The 23,061-nt window shown below is 35.9% G+C and overlaps 1 protein-coding gene and 2 long non-coding RNA genes across 5 annotated transcripts in view; 1 reads left to right on the top strand and 2 right to left on the bottom strand.

Moving 5' to 3' along the window:
• Positions 1-23,061, bottom strand: part of LOC127952629 (uncharacterized) — a 66,678-nt gene that overhangs the window by 24,852 nt on the left and 18,765 nt on the right. The gene's annotated exons all lie outside the window — the stretch shown is intronic.
• The window catches only part of LOC127952643 (uncharacterized), a 41,284-nt gene that overhangs the window by 17,946 nt on the left and 277 nt on the right, over positions 1-23,061 (bottom strand). The window lies entirely within an intron of this gene.
• LOC127952566 (gastrula zinc finger protein XlCGF57.1) lies at positions 11,097-22,535 on the top strand. Its single transcript, XM_052551190.1, has 2 exons — positions 11,097-11,423; positions 20,581-22,535. The coding sequence occupies exons 1-2, from the start codon at positions 11,285-11,287 to the stop codon at positions 21,729-21,731; spliced, it is 1,290 nt and encodes a 429-aa protein (XP_052407150.1). The 5' UTR covers positions 11,097-11,284; the 3' UTR covers positions 21,732-22,535.

The raw sequence follows: 23,061 nt of genomic DNA, 5'->3' as shown, positions 1-23,061 counted from the left end.
TTTCCCAAAAGCTATATTTCTGAAACAATTTATTTCAGATCCAAAGTTATTGTTCTCAGGGATGCACCATATCCTGAAATATATGTACATTCTAAAGTGAAAGAGATTACTGTCATGGCCTCACTTTAAAGTCACTGAGTAAAAACTGGCACAACTCACCCCACTTTCCCCTAATATTTGAAATTTGCTGTCAACCAATCAGGAATTCCAGCAGTACAGTATATGCAAATGTGACGCTGAAGCCAGTGAGTGAAATATCCGCTCAGCTGTGAACTCAGTCTCAATATGGCAATGCACCGCCTTCAGGGCCAGAATAAGACCAAATTGTGCCTGATTGACGCACCGCTAAAAGGACCTATCTTTTCTAGGCGTTGGTGCATGTGCATTCCACACTCAAGTAGAGACCTGCATTCCCGCGGGAGAACCGCGGGACCCAGCGCAACCGAGTGCGTCGCGGGACAATATTTCATTGGTGAATCGGACTCGCGATATTATTGTGTGCGGGTTGCGAGAAAGTGAAGTCATTTGCGGGACTCCCGCAAAGTGGAAATATCTAGCAAAATAAAATTACTAAAAACAGATAAACCTTTATTTATAATAGACTAAATTAAAATAAAATAGACTTTGCGGAATGGGAGGACGCTGATGAAACCATGGACAGCGACGTGTAATTCCATTCCGAAAAAGCGAGAGATCCAGTGGTGGAAAAGGCGATATCAAGAGTTTCTGAGATTAAGCAAAGTAACACGCCATGTAGGCTACTTTTCATTCCAGCTCCCAGCGCACCATTGGAGAGGGCTTTCAGTAATTGCGGTCGCATAAGTGAACAGAGACGGATTAATCTGAAGCCCTCATCAGTGAACAACATGCTATTCCTGCAAGGACTACAGTAGTATTCGTAGTCTACAATATTTTTTTTTAATTCCGTTTATTTTTTATTATTTATTTATTTTGCTAAATATTTAAAATTGGTCTATTTTGTTATGGAGGAAAAAAAATTTTTTTTTTGTTTATTTAATGTTTGAAGAAAAGAAGGCATTCTTAAGAAGCTAATTTTCCTTTGAAGATGAAATAAATCCAGGTTTATTATTATTATATAATTCATTAGGCTATACTACAGCCTACTACTACATACTACAGTATATTTTTTATTTACATTTCTAACTTTTTTTACTGTATTTCTATGTTCTAAGTTCCTTGTTTGTTCCTTTCATCTATTTAAAGGTGCTGTAGGGAACTTTTGTAAAAAAAAAAATATTTTTTACATATTTATTAAACCTGTCATTATGTCCTGACAGTAGAATATGAGACAGATAATCTGTGAAAAAAAATCAGGCTCCTCCGGCTCCTCCCAGTGGTCCTATTGCCATTTGCAGAAACTCCATCACTCCCGGTAAAAAATAACCAATCAGAGCTGTGGTCTGTAACTTTTTTTTGTGTTCAAAATGTAGAAAAATTTATATGATAAGTGAGTACACCATGAATCCATTTTCCAAACCGTGTTTTTGGCTTGTCCTGAATCACTAGGGTGCTCCTATAATAAGTGTTTATATTCGGACAATTTTAGATTGCTTCGGGGATACCGCGGCGGAGTAACCCAGTACCTTTGTGATTCTTCATAGACATAAACAGAGAGAAGTAGTTCCAGCTACGATGTTCTTCCGCAAGACGCAAGCAGTTCTGTTTATTAACTGCTAGAGTGTCAAAAGTTACCGACTGCAGCTTTAATTAAACGCAAATAAAACAAAACATTTGTTTCTTTTTTAAATTTATATTCAACAGGGGAGCATTTGAAAAAAGAGATTAAGGGAAAGAAGTGGAATGTCATGCAATGGCCAAGTCAATCACCTGACCTAAATCCGATTGAGCATGCATTTCACTTGCTGAAGACAAAACTGAAGGGAAAATGCCCCAAGAACAAGCAGGAACTGAAGACAGTTGCAGTATAGGCCTGGCAGAGCATCACCGGGGATGAAACCCAGCGTACGCTGATGTCTAATTGATCTCCAGACTTCAGGCTGTAATTGACTGCAAAGGATTTGCAACCAAGTATTAAAAAATGTCCCATTACTTTTGGTCCCTTAAAAAGTGGGATGTACATATACAAACTGTTGTAATTCCTACACCGTTCACCTGATTTAGATGTAAATACCCTCAAATTAAAGCTGAAAGTCTGCAGTTAAAGCACATCTTGTTCGTTTCATTTCAAATCCATTGTGGTGGTGTATAGAGCCAAAAATATTAGAATTGTGTCGATGTCCCAATATTTATGGACCTGACTGTATATAGGATTTACGCTGCAGATTACGGACACTGAAGACCATAAGCAGGTATTGTGACTAACGTTACGTAAAATATGTAGGCCTATGTATTATAACTGCACTGATATTTAAGCGATCAATAACTATTAATAGATTTAGTACAGTGTTCCATAAGAATGAGTCTTAGTTAAAACTCCTAACTGATAATGCTTGACTTTAACAAAGCTTGTCATTGTTTCAAAACCTGCTGTTATATTTTTAAAATGTTATCTATTTTTACGTGTAACGTTAATCCAAATAATGTAATGCAATTGAAACATTTGGTTTAATTACAAAATTCATTTTTCGATTTAATAATCATAACAGTGGATATATGAGGATAACTGCAGTGTCCACTACCATGCATTACATATCAACAGTATAAGGTGTAGAATTAATTTTGTCATTGTAGGAGACAATGACCGTTTTGGACCCGGTCATATGAGCATCGTATCCGGCCCGGGTCCGTTTTGGACTCGTTCATAAAATTCCGCCTGCAATGATACTTTTTTTCCCCACACTGCCTGATAACATCCTTCTCATCCAAAATTCATGCAGTGAATCCAGTGTGTAAACATGATTGCACTGCGCCTTGTTAAAGATGTAAGGAGGAGAAATAGCTGTGAATTCCGAGGATTGAAGTGTCTCTGGGTTTTGGTTTGTGATACATTAGGCTGCATTACATTTGGCTGACGCATTTTTAACCAAAGCAACTAACATGCTAGCCTACACAGTTTTCTTTTTAAGGCAATTCTCTCAACAATTATATATAAAAAAAGGTAGAGTACAATAAGACCATCAGTGAGTGCTGTTTTTAAACAGAGTGTCAGTTCTAAGTGCTAGGATCAGCAAGACTAGTTGTAAGTTGTGCTACGAGAGGAGATGTTCTCTGATTATAATGGAATTCTGGGAAATGGGAATGTGTTTTGTATCTGTTAAGTTGTATGTAACCATTTACAGTTGACATGAGACATAAGTAGCAAACATAAGTTTTTTTAGTATTGGAACGCAAGTCGGATTATTGAAAAGGAGCAGTAAATTGGTTGTATTCTATCTTGCAGTTGCTCGTTGGTGGGGTTTAAACACACTAGGCTACAGCCCAGCTAGAATTTTTGGTTCTAAAAATGTTTTTATAACATTATCAGGCAGTGTTCTATTAATGTTTTTAGCGGGTAGTTTTATTTAAGTTCCCAGAACGTTCTCTTTAAAGGTAGGATAACATTGTCTAAAAACATTATAAAACTGTTAAGTGAAAACATTGTTATAACAGTAGTCAGTAACTTTTTTTTAATGTTTCCAACACGGAATTTTATTTATGTTGCCAGAATGTTCTTTTAAAAGGTAGGGTAACATTCTTCAAAAAACATTCTAAAAATGTTAGTTAAAAACATTGTTAGGACATTATTTTCCCCATAATGTTCTTTTAAAGTTTTTTGCGGGTAGTTTTATTTGAGTTCCCAGAATGTTCTCTTAAAAGGTAGGGTAACATTCTCTAAAAACATTCTGAAAATGTTCAGTGATAACATTGTTAGAACATCATTCCCTAACATTCTTACAAAGTTTTTAGCGGGTAGTTTTATTTTAGTTCCCAGAACGTTCTCTCAAAAAGTTAGGATAACATTCTCTAAAAACATTCTGAAAATGTTTAGTGATAACATTGTTAGAGAACATCATTCCCTAACATTCTTAAAAAAAACACTCAAAATTCTTAAATTCTTAGCTATTACATTCTTAAAACATATAATTTTATTAACCTGAAAAAAAAAAAATCTAACTCAGCATCACATGTTGTAGAACTCAGTCATAATTAACCATCTGACTGTTGTTTGCTCAGAGTGCTCATCGTCTTTGCTTGTTGTGGTTCTTGCAGAAAAATAATACAGTTGTCTGTATGTTCAAATGTTCTCCTCCTCCAGTTTTCCAGCTATTCTCCCAGTTAGCAGCACTGAGCTCTATTCACTGTGTGCATGATAGAGTTCTTCCTCATGGCCTATAACAGAGGAGCATACAATAGTGTAAACAGAAAGAATACAAATAATTATTACATCTTAAGATCACAAACAATATTGAAAACTTTCTGAACTACCCAGCCTAATTAGTCTTCACAAACTGTGAAAAGACTAATTTATTGAAAGTATGCATATGACACCTTATGAGTACATATACTGCTTCAAATAAATTTAAAACACATCTACGTAATCAATTATACATGAATAAAACAACTTGACATTGGCTTGAAAAGCTCGAATCTTGAGCCGAGATTCAATTTTTACCTCAGTATGTTTCTGTGAATTTCTTTATGAGTGGCGTTACACATTTCATTTCTTCATGAAAGTCTCTTCATGAAACAGTTCATGAAACAGTCAGGCAGCACAAGCAGCTGTTTGTGCAGAATTAAAAAAAAAAAAAAAAAAAAAAGGAAAAATCAAAAGATTCAATTTAACCCACGGCCACCAATGAAATCCCAGAACTCTCTGACCCTCCATAGACAGCAACGGTACTACCACCACGGTCAAGGCACACAAACATAGTAAGGACATTGTTAAAATGGTCCAGGTTCAATCATAAATTTACGAAGCTAAGAGAATAAAAAAAACAAAATAAGCCACTTCCTTGAACAATTCTTTGCCTCCGCATTTGTTCTGAAGATGAATGAAGTTGCGGGTTTGGAGCGAAATTAGGATAAGTAATTAATGACTGAATTTTCATTTTTGGGTGAAGCTAAATACAAGTAGAAACAGCGCATCCTTGTGGCGCAGAGGACACAAAAGAGCATACAGTGATCTGGAGTGACACAGAGGAGACGATTGACAAAGAAACTGCTGAATAAAGTCATTTTTGTTTTCTTCGCTTACAAAAAGTATTTTTGTCGCTTCATATAACTCATATTGCACGTCTGATGGCAGATGGAGTATTCCGAAGACACATTTCATAACTTTTATGGACCTTGACACGGTTATTTACTTGGCAGTCTATGGGACAGTCTCAAGCCTCCAGGTTTTCATCCAAAATATCTTAAATTGTATTCCGAAGACAACTGGAGCTTTTACGGGTTTGGAACGACATGGGGTAAGTGATTAATTACAAAAAATTCATTTTAGGGGGGAGTATCCCTTAAATACTATTGAACAACTAGGAGTGTTCGATATGACAATTTTGGATCGTGGACGATAAAAATGTCTCCACGATCTGCTTTTGAAGAAATATCGTAGTATCGTGCTACAGTGCACATTCTATCAGCTGCATTTCTGGAGCCTCCGTCATATAGGCTGTACAATGCCACATGCATTCACAGCAGTGTTAACTCAGCAGTAAAGTTACTCATGTGCTAAGTGTGTTCCTTTTAAATTTTTCATTCGCGTGCTGGTCTGACCTGTGCTTTTTCTGAGCGCCGCATACACCCAAAGGGCATGCGCTAAAGCCTGTCAAATAAAACAATAAAATAAAACAAAACACAAAGAAAAAAAAATCACTCACTGCTCTTGACTGGAGAAATTGAATACAGTTGCTTTAGGAATCAGTTCATAAAGTATTTTATTTTTATATTTGCTCATTTAATTTCTTGAATGGTCCTGCTAAATGCACCTATTGCACCTGAAAATAAAGCACTTTGTTTTATTTGTATGTCATGTGTAGTTGTAATTTATATCTTTGTCATTCTTTTGTCCTTGTTATTAAAAAATAACAAAAAAACTTATCCTCGCCCTCCTTGGCTTAAATATCTGCCATTATTTTTTTTCTGTTACCTTGAAAGGTTTTTTCTTTATATAGGGAAATTTGTTTGGATGTAGTTCTCAGACAACTTGCAAAATAGTAAAACCAACATGACAAAGAATTGTGATAAAATCGTGAATCTTGACATTTCTAAAAAAAATATATATATTCCATATCGCCCACCCCTATTAACAACCAATATACAGGTGCTTCTCAATAAATTAGAATGTTGAGGAAAAGTTCATTTATTTTAGTAATTCAACACAAATTGTGAAACTCGTGTATTAAAATAAATTTGTTGTACACAAACTGAAGTAGTTTAAGTCTGTGGTTCTTTTAATTTTGATGATTTTCACGATCTCAACCAATTAGAATATGAAGACGATGAAGATGTATTATTGACAATATTGTATAACTGTTGTTGATGTTGTTGGTTACCTCAACAACATCCTCTAAACATCCCTAAAATTTTGCAGGTAAAATGTTCTAGTTTTGTTATTATGTCAAGTTACAAGAAAGTTTGATAAAATAATAATAATAAAAATAATACACTATCTCAGGCCTCAGTGATGTTCCTATAATGTTCACCTAATGTGGCTGAGAGAATGTTCTTTCTTTGTTATCTTGAAACATTGTAACAATGTTTTATTGTTGTACAGATGCATCTCAATAAATTAGAATGTTTTTGGAAAAGTTCCAAAGTTCCAAAATTGTGGAACTCGTGTATTAAATCAATTCAATGCACACAGACTGAAGTAGTCTAAGTCTTTGGTTCTTTTAATTGTGATGATTTTGGTTCACATTTAACAAAAACCCACCAATTCACTCTCAACAAAGCAGAATATGGTGACATGCCAATCAGCTAATCAACTCAAAACACCTGCAAAGGTTTCCTGAGCCTTCAAAATGGTCTCTCAGTTTGGTTCACTAGGCTACACAATCATGAGGAAGACTGCTGATCTGACAGATGTCCAGAAGACAATCATTGACACCCTTCACAAGGAGTGTAAATCACAAAAATCAATTGCCAATAAGCAGGCTGTTCACAGAGTGCTGTATCCAAGCATGTTAACCGGAAGTTGAGTGGAACAAAAAAGTGTGGGGAAAAAAAGATGCACAACCAACCGTGAGAACCGCGGCCTTATGAGGACTGTCAAGCAAACTGGATTCAAGAATTTGAGTGGAATTCACAAAGAATGGACTGAGGCTGGGGTCAAGGCATCAAGAGCCACCATACATAGAAGTGTCAAGGAATTTGGCTACAGTTGTCGTTTTCCTCTTGTTAAGCCACTCCTGTACCAAAGACAATGTCAGAGGCATCTTACCTGGGCTAAGGATAATAAGAACTGGACTGTTGCTCAGTGGTCCAAAGTCCTCTTTTCAGATGAGAGAGTTTTTTTTTTTTCAGAAACCAATGTCCCAGAGTCTGGAGGAAGGCTGGAGAAGCTCATAGCCCAAGCTGCTTGAAGTCCAGTGTTAAGTTTCCACAGTCTGTGATGATTTGGGGTGCAATGTCATCTGCTGGTGTTGGTCCATTGTGTTTTTTTGAAAACCAAAGTCACTGCACTCGTTTACCAAGAAATCTTGGAGCACTTCATGCTTCCTTCTGCTGACCAGCTTTTTGAGGATGACTATTTCATTTTCCAACAGGATTTGGCACCTGCCCACACTGCCAAAAGCACCAAAAGTTGTGTTGGTGTGCTTGACTGGCCAGCAAATCACCAGACCTGAACACTAGAGAGAATCTATGGGCTTTTGTCAAGAAGAAGATGAGAAACAAGAGACCAAAAAATGCAAATGAGCTGAAGGCCACTGTCAAAGAAACCTGGGCTTCCATACCACCTTAGCAGTGCCACAAACTGATCACCTCGGTGCCACGCTGAACTGAGGCAGTAATTAAAGGGTTAGTGCACCCAGATAGCAAATTTATGTAATTAATAACTTACCCTCAAACCTGTAATAACTCTGATTATCTTTGGAACACAGTTTAGATTTTAGATTTAGTCCGAGAGCTCTCAGTCCCTCCATTGAAGCTGTGTGTACGGTATACTGTCCATGTTCAGAAAGGTAAGAAAAACATCATCAAAGTAGTCCATGTGACATCAGAGGGTCAGTTAGAATTTTTTGAAATTCAACCAAACAAACCAATATCCCGGAGTAATGCATGCACATAAACAGTACACTGACTGAACTGCTGTGAAGAGAGAACTGAAGATGTTTTTTAATATATATATATATTTATATATTTATTTATTTATTTATTTATTTGACCAAACAGAAATTAATTTATTCAATGACATTTGAATTTTACTGTAGGCCTATATGATCTACAATGAGAGCTTCAGCTCTGTCAGTTTGGGTCGTAAGACACCCAAAATAACATGAAAACCTTACAAAACTCAACAGGATGTGCTTTCTGTCATCTCGGTCTACATTAACTTCTTTCTGAAACGTCAGAAAAGAACCAGGCTCATGCATCAGACGAACCATGTCTAGCTGGACATGTCTACTTTTAAAATAATCTATTTAAATTGAAAAATAATAATAATTTTATATTTAGGCATATGTAATTCAAATGAAACCAATGAGAGGTGCAGTGTTTCCCTTCTGAACTCATTATCTGTAACGATGTCACACCATCACATATATTCATACGGTCATCTACAGAATTTGTGAATTCAGTTCATAAAACGTAACTTATTTGAATATAAATTTTATTATAAATGTGGGGTTGGGTTTTTCCCATTTTATTTTTTTTTATGAATGGCCTAGAATATATAATGTATAATCTGTTTTATTCAACAACATCCTCCAAAGTTTCCCTGGTAAAATGTTCTAAACAGTACCAAATGGGGTTCTTCGAGTTTTAAAAATAGCAGAACCAATTTTTTTTTGTTGTTGTTCTAAAAAGAAACCTTTATAAATAAGGTTCCATAAAGAACTGTTACAGTTTATTTTCAATTAATATCAGTAGCCTAAATATTTTTGTAATTATTAATAATTGTATTAATATTATTTTTTATTTATTAATAAATTATTTATACATAATTTATTAATAATAATAATATTATTATTTTATTATCTGTGTTTTTGTTCTATCGCTGTCATTCTGTTGCACTGCAGAAGCTTCTGCCATAAAAACAAATTCCTCATATAAACATACCTAGCATTAAAGCTCATTCTTCTTCTTCTGTTAATATTAATTGTCATTCCTCTATCTACCTGATTTTATAATATATTGTGGCTTCTATTTAGGTTTAACATAAAAAAATAAACAAACAAACAGCGTATGTTAATTATGTACTTTTTTATTGACATGGCAAAGTGTAGAAAAAATCACAGGGCAGCTGTTATTAGCTGAAAACATCAATAAATATAAGTTGACACTGAACATGGAATTAATGAAGACAAGGTTCAAGTGAAATATCTTCTCAATGTCTTCATGTCCATCTTTATGTTTCTAATTACTGATGAAGAGGTGGTGGGATGTGACAGCTTCTGAAATACACAGTTAAGTTTGGAGTTACAAGGTGACCAGTTATTTATGTAAAACAATTAAAAAAAGAATGGACAGTATGTGAGCCCTTTATAATGTTAAAAAAGAGAGCTATAACGTCATGGGATAAATGTAATGTTATTCATGGCTGGGTTTTTATGCATAAAGTAATTAAAAATAATAATAATTGAATCATGGATCATTATTTCATTTAGATTACAGAAGAGGCTTTTAAAAGAGTCTAGAATGATGTTAATTATGTCATACAGTTCTAGCTAATGCTGTTTTGGCAAGTTTGGGGAGTGTGTGCAAACACACTCAAACATCCAGACAGTAAAGCTTGTGGATGTTTTTCCTTCGCAATGAATGCTTGATAATATAACCCACAAAACCTGTAAGCCTAATTGAAAAGGAGTTAAATGCACAATTCGGATTTAGCGTTTCTCTTTTTTCAGCTCACTTCCACTGTTGTGGTTTTATTGAACCTGTGATCCGATTGGTCATCTCTGCTCTGGTGGGCGTGGCTGGTGTTGCTTTTATTGTTTATGACATCAGATCTACAAGACGTGAGCTGAACAGGATGGAAGAGACTAGATATCACCGTCGGATCCATGAAGTGAAATCAGACCAACAATATAAAATGAGCAGAAGCATTAATTCCAGATATGTTTGCTGAAGTTTGCATTAAAAATATGCATTAATATTTCCTGTACTTGCATTGCTATCTGTTAACAGTTGTTGTTTTTACTGCATTTATTAATATGCACATAATATGATTTTGTTTGATTTATTAGTTGGTTAATTCCATAGCTTTAAACACATTTACCCTAAAAAAAATGATGCCATAGAATGATCTCAGCTCTTGTTTATGTAGACTCTCCCAGAGCAAATGTGTGACTTTGCATAATGATGTAGTTTTATAACAGAGTGGATGTTTATATTGAAGTATAATTCAAATAGCCGTTGAATGTCATTTACAGAATTCATATGAATGACTAAATAAAAAAGAAATGATGCACTTGTTGTTTTTATGTACATTTATTTTGGGAACAGATAGTTTGACTGACTGGTGAACTGACTGGAATCATTCTGCACACAAGCAACTGTTAATACTATTATGTCAAGGCTAATGAATAAAGTGAACAAATAAACTTAGTGATCTTCACAGCAATAGTGTTTTTATTTTATCATATGGTCAAAACTTCACTAAATATTAAATCACTGTAAAAAGCCACTGGACAAGCTTGATTTTTTTTTTATAGGAATGTTTTCGTCCTCATTGTGATATTATTTAAAAGCCCTCATAGCATGGGCTTTTAAATAATATAATAATAAAAAGTTAATTCTAATTCTCTTTCGTCTATTTGTGCTTTTTATAAAGAAGAAGAAGAAGAAGAAGAAGAAGAAGAAGAAGAAGAAGAAGAAGAAGAAGAAAACAGCGCACGTTATAAATGCACGCACCGAGTATTTCTATGAAATTTCCCCTTATTATTTTTCTCCTCTCGTCGCTTCTCTCTCCAGACCAGCGTTTGGCGCTAAAACACATATGTTTGTTTGCCAAACACTTTTAAACCACAGAGGAAGAAGATTAGCGTCATCGCACTCTCTGTTGTTCTGTCGTGATGCTAAGCTTTTAGAATTATTTCCGTAAAGTTTTTGAATCGGTAAGTAAATACCTGTAATAGCCTATTATCCCCGTAGTCTTGACTACGTTCTGAAGCAAGCAGGAATATCTTGAGGATTATCATCTGAATTGAGATCTGCTGCTGTGAAGATGGAGTTTGTTAAAGAAGAGAGTGAAGAAAATACGAGTGAACCAAAAACCTGGAGAATAAAACACGAGGATCCAGAAATCTGGAGAATAAAACGCGAGGAACCAGAAACCTGGAGAGTTAAACAGGAGGAACAAGAAGGTTTGTGTTTATTCTTCATCTAGACTACAGCTTTTGCTGTGGCTGCTCGATTATATATATTATTTACAGGATATCTACAGATTTAAAAGATAATAAATTTAAGGCAATTTGTGACCCATTTTAAGAGCTGCACAAGTAAAAATTAACACCGTATGAGTGGTGTTGGACAATGTCTATAGTAACACAGTATTAAGCCATAAAATTACATGATTTACAGTTAAGATACAGGTTTCCACAAAAACAAAAATCTTATACAACAGCATCTCAGCCTTTAGACCATTTTTATGAAAAAGGATAAATTAAGCATCTTAATTGTTTAGATTTTTGGAAGGCACATTAACTTCTTTCTCATTTACAACTGTTTGTTGGATGAAAACATAAGTTGATATTTGCATTGATCTAAATATAAACTGCAAGAAAGGCATGTTGGAAATGCAAATTCATTCTTTTGCAATGAGGTGGTTGTTGGAATATTGCAGTTTCCCCGATAACAGCAGTACATACAGCAACTTTGCACTTATAAATGTTGCTTTATCAGGAATTATAGGTTTAAATAAATAAAAATGGCAACTACACATTTCTGAGGACAGTCGGTTTTCTTCAGTTAGATTAAAATAAAGACATCCGCCCTGCGTTTTAACTGCAGCACTCATATTTATTCAATGACATCATTGCCTTTTGAAGTCTGATCCAGCTGTCCTTCTGTCCCCAACTGTAAGACCTCTTGAAATTATAATTAAGACTTTTCCTATACCATTTAACATATTTAAAACTTTTTATGGCTTTAAGTTAGATACTACTCACTTGGGGTGGAATGGTAAAACTCACTCAAGGTTCGGTTTTAGAGTCACGGTTTTGGTACAATTTGGTATGTGCTATGTTTAGGGGAAAACTATACTGTTAAATAAAAATAATCTAACTACAAGCAACCGCACAAATAATGGAATAAAGATTCTAATAAAATGAACAGTGATTTTCAGTTTTTTTTTTTTTTTTTTAGGTCTAACAGTTTTTAAATACAGAAATTTTATAAAGTAATGAAATGTAAAACAGCATTGCATATTTGACTCTATGAATTAAATATTAATCTTAATTAAAATAAAAAAAGCAGTTAGTGATTTCTGTGTTGTTGCCGTTTGATTAATATTAAGAAAGTGCTGTCACTTTAAGACACTGTAATTACGTTCAGCCGGCTATGTCTGCTATAGTATACTTACCAAGACGGGAACATTTTTGTATGAATTTGTCCATGTAAACACAATACTTCAGAGAGAGCTTAATGTTGTGTGTGTTTTGAGGCACAGGTTGGCACGCTTCAGATGAACACATGCACAAATCTTCTCACTGCGCACACAAGCTCATGTCTTCTGGCTCTTAAATGTTTACACTGGCAAAGCTTACATCAGTTTAGTTTAAAGACAAATATCAGTGTGTGATGTTCTGGTCTCACCTATGCCTGTGCGCTATCAGCACCTGTTTTCTTTTTTCATTGCTGTAGTCCTAATGTATTGGGAAGCCAGAATGTGCATCCATCAACAAAAACATACATTATCCGAACCCTGTTTGTTTTACGTGTTAATTATAGTAATTTATTTTCAAGATGCGTTGTCAGATTTAAATATTAAATCTGTCCTAGTGCTTGCCGAACCATACGAGAGCGTTTTAGAATATAAGATTAAATATAAGATTACGAGATTAAAGTTGTAATATTTAAACAAAATAAAGTCAAAATGTTTCGAGAACAATGTCAAAATGTTTCATGAATAAAGATTAAAGTTAAAATATTTTGAGAGTATATTTGCAATGTTTGATTTACATTTAGACTGTATAATTTCAAAAACAGAATAACCTGACTTTTATATGAATTTAAAATTCATATAAATTTCAATGTTTGGATTTCCTTCATATATTTCACGCAACGTGAATGGTGATCTTGTTCTGTCTGTTACTGTATTTTCTCCTCTTTGTGTCCGTCTTCAGCATCTCTGGCCTGTGTTAATGGCCATTTACATAATAGCATTTCCACTCAAATGGCCATTGATTGTGTGCAAGCACAGAACAAGATAGTCTAAAATATGAATTAAAAAAGTCTGGTTGATTGGTGCATCTGTACTCCAGTGTATAAATTCAATATAGATAAATGTTAAATCTACAAAGTTACTTGCCAGGACGGCTATTTTGACATCAGTTCATTGATAATCTACACAAAATCACTTTCAAAATTGCAAGGAATCGCCTGCGATTTTGAAAGCGACTTTGTGTAGATTGTCAGTGAACTATGGCTCTGTGTTCTCCATCTGAACCAGTGTTGCCAAGGGCACAGTTGTTTTTCCATGTTCATTGTTTTTTATTCCACTTCTTTTGGACTGAAGCACTGCAACACCTGCTGAATGCCATTAAACAGCTTGAAAGATAATTTTGGGTGAACTAACCCTTTAACGTCTCTGTCTACCACAGCGCTCTAGAATGCTATAATGACAGCACTAGTATGTGAATTTTTTTTTTTTTTAATAAATAGATTGCTTTCAGAAAGCTACCAAGAATGATGACACTCTAAATCAGACAACTTCAAAGTTGGTTGAGTTCTGCAATGAAATACACAGACATCAATAGTTTTCTTAAAATATGAACACATAATCATATGCATAAAAAAACACATCAATTCTCAATAGAATGATGCTCTCCTATCCCTCTAAGTTTCAACAACTACAAAAAACAACATTCTTTTACTCTTAGTAATAAAATAAAATAAGTGATAACATGATGGAATTATGAACTTGCCTTAATCATCTTTCCCTTGCTTTTGAAGAAGCTGAGAAAATTGCCTCCTCACTCTGTGAAGAGAGTCTGCTCAATAACTCTCATATATTGCAAGCACAACCTTACTTTTAACAATTAACACTTCATCAGCCTCAAAGTAATTAGGCTAGACTTTGCATAACGCCATTTCCTTTAGGAAATTACATCCGGTTTAACCATGAAAAGTAGATGATGAATTAATATGTAAATATGTCAATAACTCTCTATTAACACCACAATTTATTTTTTTATATTTTATTTTGGCATATAGGCATTATTGACTTGTAGCCTAAATGATTATCTAACAGTCTGGTCAACATAAAGTTCATTATTTGAAGGACAATTCTAAAATAAAAGTATTGGTGCTTAAAGTGCTTAATTGAGCTGAAATTTAAACTCAAAACATCTCAAGATAAATTAAAAAGAAAATCTAAATTAAGTGTAGGGCTGCAACTAACGATTATTTTGATAATCGATTAATCTGTCGATTATTTTTACGATTAATCGATTAATCGGTTTATGTACTTATATTTTAGTTTTTTCCATTTTTTCCCCAAGTAAATTATTAATAAAGGGTCTTTATCATTCAGCATAGATTTTTAAGAGATTTTAACCATTTTGCATTGTCATATCCTCATCAAAAATATACCTGGAGTTGTTTTATTATGTTAGTAATCCTTTGTCGAACTCTTCTGCAATCAAAACACTGACCCATACTCTAGCAAAATTCACAAGGAGATTTCAAATATTGTTTTTACCATGGCAGTCCTTAGAGCTCCTAAAGTAGTTTAACATCCCAAACAAAGCTTAAGGAATCTTTGAGAACATATTTTCACGAAGTATAAGGATAAAACAGAATAAAATTGCACTGCATTGTATTTTATTATTTACTGGGAAAAAGCTTTATAGCTTATGCTGTGAAATTGTAAACAATCCTTCGAAAAAAAAGTGCCAATGGCATGAAACCTGAATGGAACTCACAATTTAAAGTAAAATCCATCAGAAGGTTGTCCAGAAAAAAAAAATTGGGACACACACAAAAAACCTGCTGTGTGAAAAAGAGCAGTGTATACTTAGAAAAGAAGTGCATTTTAGATATACTAAAACATTTACCTCTCTCATTCAGTCATAATTAGGCTGCAAGTCTGAATTATGAACTGGTAAACGACAAACTGATCACATAACATGTTTGTAAAGCTTTAAATGTTAACTGTTAAAAAGCAATGTTATCAGCTTTTACGACTAAACATTTGCAAACAACCTTGTACTGGAGAATCTGCACAAATAAAATTCTTAGGGGCCGTTCACATATCGCACCTAAAAACGCGTGGAAAACGCTAGTCGCGCCGCTTTCTCCTTCTTTCCAAAGCGCTCGGGCAGAAGCGCCCCTGAGGCGTCTGCCTTTGCTAAGCAACCATGACGAGCCCTCTCCATGAAGACCCGGAAATTTCAGCAAAGGATAAATGGATGCGGTGTGGACGCGCCTGGAAAAACGGGCGCGTCGCGACCGCGTCGCTTCCATTATGAGAGTGCATACTGCGCGCCTACATAGGAAATAACGAACTTGAGCACGCAAAAGACACGATATGTGAACGACCCCTTAAACAGTTCAGTAGTGCAGAGTTTACAGGTTACTCTTCATTTTGAAGGCTCAAAGTAAAGTACTCCCACTTCCCGCTGAATGCTGCAGAGACGCTGTTCGGGAAGCACGTGACATAAAACGAGGCCAGCTATTGGCTATTCGCTACTTCACCTGCTGTACTGGCTGAGTAAATCCTCCGGTGGCTCATTACTGCCACACTTTGGTCACCGCAGATTTGAAATATGCACGAAATGAACCGCTTATGGCAAATAAAATTTATTTAGCGACGAATCGATTACTAAATTAGTTGACAACTATTTTAATAATCGATTTTAATCGATTAAATCGATTCGTTGTTTCAGCTCTAATTAAGTGTTTTAAGGACTTCAAGCTGAACATCTCATGGCTCAATGTTCATATCGTTCATATAAAGACTGCTGATCTGACAGTTGTCCAGAAGACAATCATTAGCCGCGTTCCCACTGGCAAGCTTAAACCGGGCGTGCTAGTGCGTGCCAGGGCCCGTCGCGTTTCCACTGTCACTTCTGGGGCTTGATCGTGCCTCGCCGGGGCTTCCTCGGGGCCAACGGCCAGGTTTTTTCGGCCCGACGAAATCCTTGGGCCAAAGCGGGCCAGCTGGGGCTAGAGGAGGGGTTATGAACAAAGGCGGAGTTTCTCAGCGTCTGGAGAGCGTCAGCTCGGATCATTTCAGAAAGATAACAGCTGTAACACCAGCATTAAATACTTTTTAAAATCAGTTGAGCTCAAAACTCACTTTCAGTCAGCAGCAAGTGTTTGAAATAACTTGATCCAATGTGGATTATAATCCCTAAACAAGGCAGAAATATTTATAAGCGATGTCAAAGACTATGCACGCTAAACATTAACATTAACATGGTAAACATGGTAAATGCAACCACTTGGAGAATTCAGACATCAGCTTCTTATTCTCTATCACAATTGTGTATTTATTAAGTAACATTTTATCTGTCGTCTCGTTTCAAGAGTTTAGCTCTTCATTGCATATCATCAAAATATAATAATGATTTTTGTTCGAGAGCTTTTATAAAAATAGAGAGTCTGTGCTGTGGATCATTTCTTTACAGCTTTAACACCAGCATTAAACACTTTTTTTAAATAAGTTGAGCTCAAAACTCACTTTCAGTCAGCAGCAAGTGTTTGAAATAACTTGATCCAATGTGGATTATAATCACCATACAAGGCAGAAATATTTATAAGCGATGTAAAAGACTATGCACGCTGGGCATTAACATTAAACATGGTAAAATATGACCGCTTGAAGAAATCAGACGTCAGCTTCTTATTCTCTATCACAATCGTGTATTCATTTAGTATATTATCTGTCACAAGCCTCGTCTCGAGAGTTTAGCTTCACGTAGCCTATCATAAAAATATAATAATGTTTTTGTTCGGGAGCCTTTATAAAAATAAATTATCATTCATTCTTAATGTGAAGTATAGGCCACTGTGACTACAAATAAACAGAAACAGACTCGACTGAATAAGCAGGCTATTTTCATAAGCGTTAAAAATAAATAAATAAAATAGAAAGTGACGCGCAGCGGAGCTTCAGGCTCCACGGTGGAAACCCTGCGCTATTCTGGCCTCCGTGCTACTGGCTCGAGGCTATGAGCCCCGCCTGGCCCGGTTTAAGCCCTGGCTCGCACTGGCCCGACAGTGGAAATGCGGCTATTGACACCCTTCACAAGGAGGGTAAGCCACAAACATTCATTGCCAAAACTGGCTGTTCACAGAGTGCTGTATCCAAGCATGTTAACAGAAAGTTGAGTAGAAGGAAAAGACAAACCGAGAGAACCGCAGCCTTATGAGGATTGTCAAGCAAAATCAATTCAAGAATTTGAGTGAACTTCACAAGGAATGGACTGAGGCTGGGGTCAAGGCATCAAGAGCAACTATACACAGACGTGTCAAGGAATTTGGTGAACCTTAGAGGTGTCTGAAAGGATGAAAGAACCTGAGATATTTTGATCTCCTGAGAAACAGACAATACAAACACACACGGGCATCTTCGAGACACCCCACAAAGTGGAGGAGCAGGAGACCTCCTACCCTTATGGCCATTTGTTTCATTTTAAATCCCTTCACCCATTCTTCCTTCTACTCAATCAGCTCAAAATTATCACATGAAAATGTCAACGCAAGTGAACTAACACTCATGTCTGGTATCATTTAAATTGTCTCAGTTTTACAAAAGTAGATTCAAAAATAATTCATTTCCTAAGAATTAAGAGATATTTTGCCTACTGTAATGGGAGGGAGTGCCCCTTCCCAGGGTCTTCCATGTAAATTACCTTATGTTCCCTTTGAGGTGTAAACTACCCTGGTCTGGGACCTGACTTAATGCAAATTCCTATTGTTAGTTTCTGTCTCCATCTCGGGGGATGTTTGTCTTGGTCCGAGGTATTTAAACGATTGCAGCAAGAGGATCAGGGCGATTTCTGTAGCCAGAAAGCCCGTAGTGTGTTGTGTGTCTCTTCACTTCATACTATGTATTTCCTAAGGTCAGGTATGCATATTTCAATTTTAGATTCATCTTTGAGAATTTGATGTTTTGTATTGATATGATTTGATGTGTTTCAATTGGATATGTAATTGGAAGAATACATATTTACCTGTGTGATAATAAATTGTTAGATTTGATTTTATTATGTTTTACTCTGTAATTATTGACTCTAGTAGATTACGTTGAATCCTTGTTAGCAACATGAGCACACGAATGAATGATTTAATATAAAAGTAAAGAGTTAACTAGAATAATCAAATGTCAGAAGAATACTCATTAAAAAGGCATACAACCAATTTGCATTTCATCCTAAATTCAAGGTCATACTAAAATGGAGTCAGATTAAATAAATAATGGAGTCAGATTTGAGTTTAACCTAAACTGAATAACTCTACGCGCTGAAAGACCGAACACGCAGGAAACCTTCATCCAGCACCGGATACCTTCCTTGGGCCTTAGTGTCTGGACCTTACACGGGAACTTGTACAAATGTGGATTGGTGACATGAATGGAAATGGCTCCAGATCTACGATGTAGTACTTTGTTTCGCAACAAGGTCCAACGCCCAACAGAAAATGTATTTGCTGAATGCATAAACTGTGTATTTTCCTGCATTCAAACATGCCGATCTAAAGGAAAGGCTGTGTATGGCATTTATTTAATGATAGAACTTTACTGATTAGAACTAAAACTTGGTAACCATAAATGAATGTATATTTGTCATGTTAACTGTACTTAAGACTGGTGGTGATGCTTAAGATATATTTGGTCATTGAGGGTTTCTGTAAAAAAAAATCGATCATATTAATTATTATTAAAAGATAATACTACTACTAATTCTACTACCATACTAACAATATACAATGCACTATGGATTGATGAGCTGCTGGGTTCATGAATATTAATCACGTCGTCTGGGTTCGGTCGAACTGATTTGCTGAAATCAAAACAGGGACGGGTACTAGATCAACGCCAGCCAATGAAATTTGCGCGTTAGCTCCGCCCACTACCGGAGAAACCGGCATATCTTCTGCTTGTTCGAAAAAGTTGAATAATTCTAAATGACCTCCATTATTTTGACAGGAGAAGATAACAAAGAATATAGTTTAGATGTAGCGTGTCGATTCAGCGTGGGAAGACCCTCGCTCTCTCTCTCTTTGAATGTGTGAGAAACAGCGCTATCAGTAAAGCGACGGAGAGTCGAGCGCCTTCACACCGAGTTTACAGAGCATCAAATACAGGTGCGCTGTGCATCCATTGAGATGAACTGACAAGTACAGCTCGCTTGATGGAGAGAGAACTCTGAAGCTCTTAGTCTGTGTTCAGCGAGTAAAAATGTGCTAATCTTATAATAGCCTTGAACACACACACTTGATGAGTAAAATCTAAGAACTTATTAGCCAATGGCTAAAAGCCAGTGATTACTCGCAATGTAAAGGGTTGCACAGCACCAGTACGAGACACGAGTGATTGCGTGTGTAAATTAGTCATACCGTCTCTATATTTTTGTAAATAGCCTAGTTCCTTCAAAAGTAGAAAAATATTCTATAATAAGGTTTGAGATTCTAAGCTACTTTAGTGATAAATCACAGGACAGCGCAGGCAACTAGTTTCTGCGTTCCTCTGTGCGTGCAATCTTCACAGCAACAGTTTATATGAGTGTTTGTGCCACAATGCAGCTGCGCGAACATGGTAGCTCGAATATAATAATACACATCCAATCATCTAATCCCTTGAATGTCCAAACCATAAAACAATTACAACTGACAAAGTTTAGTGAAGAGGCAACGCTCACCGCTCTTGCGCCATCACTATGTGTTGAACCGGCGTTCACCTCCGTGTTTCGCTTTTATGCCACTGACTGGACAGGGCAGAGTCATGTGGCTACATGTGCTTTTAAGGGGGAAGTATAAACAGGATTAAAAAACCGAAATAACCGTCATGGGAAAATTACGTCGGTTAGAGGTTCTGAATTTCAGTTTCGATTACTTTTCGATGAATCGTCCAGCCCTGTTTTTGTCTATAATGTTTAAAAAAATCATATTTTGAATACAGTGTAACTCAAAAGTTTCAGGGAAGTATAAATTGTAAAATTGCATCAAAAGGAACTACATTTTATACATAAATAGTCTTTACTCTGTTACAACAGGGTTCACTTTTATGTACTTTTACGTGTCTCTTTTTTCCCCCCAAAGTTACTGAAAAATTAACTGTTTATGCATTTATTTTAGAGTTTATTGAAGAAAGTGAGGAGAACGAAGAATTAAATGAAGTTCAGGAGAAGAATCATGCCAAAACTTCAGAAAAACATTTGAGTTGCTCTCAAACCAAACAGAAAGATTTAAAGACAAGAGGAGCCAAGAAATCTTTCACCTGCACTCAGTGTGGAAAGAGTTTGACATGCAAATATAATCTTGATGTTCACTTGAGAGTTCATACAGGAGAGAAACCATTCACTTGTGATCAGTGCGGGAAGTGTTTCACACAATCGTTAAGCCTTAAGGTACATATGAAAATCCACACTGGAGAGAAACCTTTCAAGTGTTCACACTGTGACAAGAGATTCAGTCTGTCAGGAAGTCTGAAAACACATGAGATGATCCACACTGTAGAGAAATCTTTCACTTGTGATCAGCGCGACAAGAGATTCAGTCGGTCAGGAAACCTGAATAAACACAAGTTAATCCACACTGGAGAGAAACCACACACATGTGGTCAGTGTGGGAATAGTTTTACAAAAAAATCTAACCTTTTGACACATATGAGAGTTCATACAGGAGAGAAACTTTTCTTCTGTAATCTATGTGGAAGGAGTTTTTCACTTTTAACTCACCTTAAGCAGCACATGAACACCCACACTGGAGAGAAACCTTTTAAGTGTTCACACTGTGACAAGAGATTCAGTCAGTCAGGAAACCTGAAGAAACACAAGTTAATCCACACTGGAGTGAAACCGTACACATGTGGTCAGTGCGGGAAGAGTTTTACACACAAAGGAAACCTTATGACACATATGAAAGTTCATACAGGAGAGAAGCTGTTTATATGTTATCAATGTGGAAAGAGTTTTTCATTCTTAGCAAACCTTAAGGTACACATGTACATCCACACTGGAGAGAAACCTTTTAAGTGTTCACACTGTGACAAGAGATTCAGTCATCCAGGAGACCTGAAGAAACATGAGAGGATCCACACTGGGGAGAAACCTTTTAAGTGTTCACACTGTGACAAGAGATTCAGTCAGTCAGCAAACCTGAAGAAACATGAGAGGATCCACACTGGAGAGAAACCGTATTACTGCACTGAATGTGGGAAGTGTTTCAATCAATTATCTTCTCTACACAGTCATACAAAAAACATTCACAAAAAACACAGTAAGTAGATCATCTTCAGATCCAGCACTTTCAGATCTGATGCTGCCTTGTCATCAAACTTGAAACGGTAATGCATTAAGCAGGATCATCTGGATTAATCTGTTTCTAACCAGTCGTTCCGAGTGATATGACAAAGAAACATCTGAAGTTATCACAGTGAATCAAGTTATCACAGTGAATAAAGTTAATCTTCAAAACCAGCAGATGAACTCTGAGATTCAGTTCAACTCAAAGATGGAGATCCTTCCCAAAGAACAATGTCAAAATATTTTATTATTGCGTATCATTTTGCTGCATGATATTAATGATATCACTGTTTTTTTATGAGTTTCATGTTATGGTCAATTATCTTATAATGCATGTGTGTCACTTGTGGTTTGCTTACTCTTTCATGAATTAATGGAGATTTTCACAAATTGTTCTTGATCAGGAAGCTGAAAAAGAGACTATAACACTTTAAGAGAGACTGAGATTATTTTTTTAAATTGTTCTTTGTTATTTTTAAAATGACTGAGTTATTCTGCTTTATGTATTTTGGAAACGCAAATGCAAGAAAAACTGTCATGTAGCCTTGTGATTGCTCCTTCTTTGCTTCTCTTGTAAGTAGGAATGGAAACCTAAACCCGGTTTTAAAGGAGTCCTGGGACTAAATTACAAAAGACTGTAGTAATGATAAGCTCTAATGCTAACTGCTCTACTTTTGATGCTGGGTATATTAAAAAAACCACACAATTTATTATTCTTACATAAACATTATCAAGCTAATTGTTTATTGTCAAATGTTTCTACATGAGATAAAATTGAGAAATTCATCACTGATGTGTTTTTTGTTATTTTGCAATCTAGAAGTGAAATCGCTCTTGTAATTTAGGTCTGCTTAATCTAATTTTATTTTCGATTGAGTGTGACGAGAGATGTTCACATGTCTTTAACTTGGAGTCTGAGTAAAGTCTGAAGTCTTTATCGCTCGAATCCTAGTCAAGTCTGAAATCTTTATCGCTGGAGTCCTAGTCAAGTCTGAAGTCTTTAACCTAGAGTCTGAGTAAAGTCTGAAGTCTTTTATCGCTGGAGTCCTAGTCAAGTCTGAAGTCTTTTATCGCTGGAGTCCTAGTCAAGTCTGAAGTCTTTAACCTAGAGTCTGAGTAAAGTCTGAAGTCTTTTATCGCTGGAGTCCTAGTCAAGTCTGAAGTCTTTAACCTAGAGTCTGAGTGAAGTCTGAAATCTTTATCGCTGGAGTCCTAGTCAAGTCTGAAGTCTTTTATCGCTGGAGTCCTAGTCAAGTCTGAAGTCTTTAACCTAGAGTCTGAGTGAAGTCTGAAATCTTTATCGCTGGAGTCC

Source organism: Carassius gibelio, chromosome B3 (assembly GCF_023724105.1).
Source record: "Carassius gibelio isolate Cgi1373 ecotype wild population from Czech Republic chromosome B3, carGib1.2-hapl.c, whole genome shotgun sequence".
NCBI lineage: Eukaryota > Metazoa > Chordata > Actinopteri > Cypriniformes > Cyprinidae > Carassius > Carassius gibelio.
This window is presented reverse-complemented; position numbering and strand designations above follow the sequence as displayed.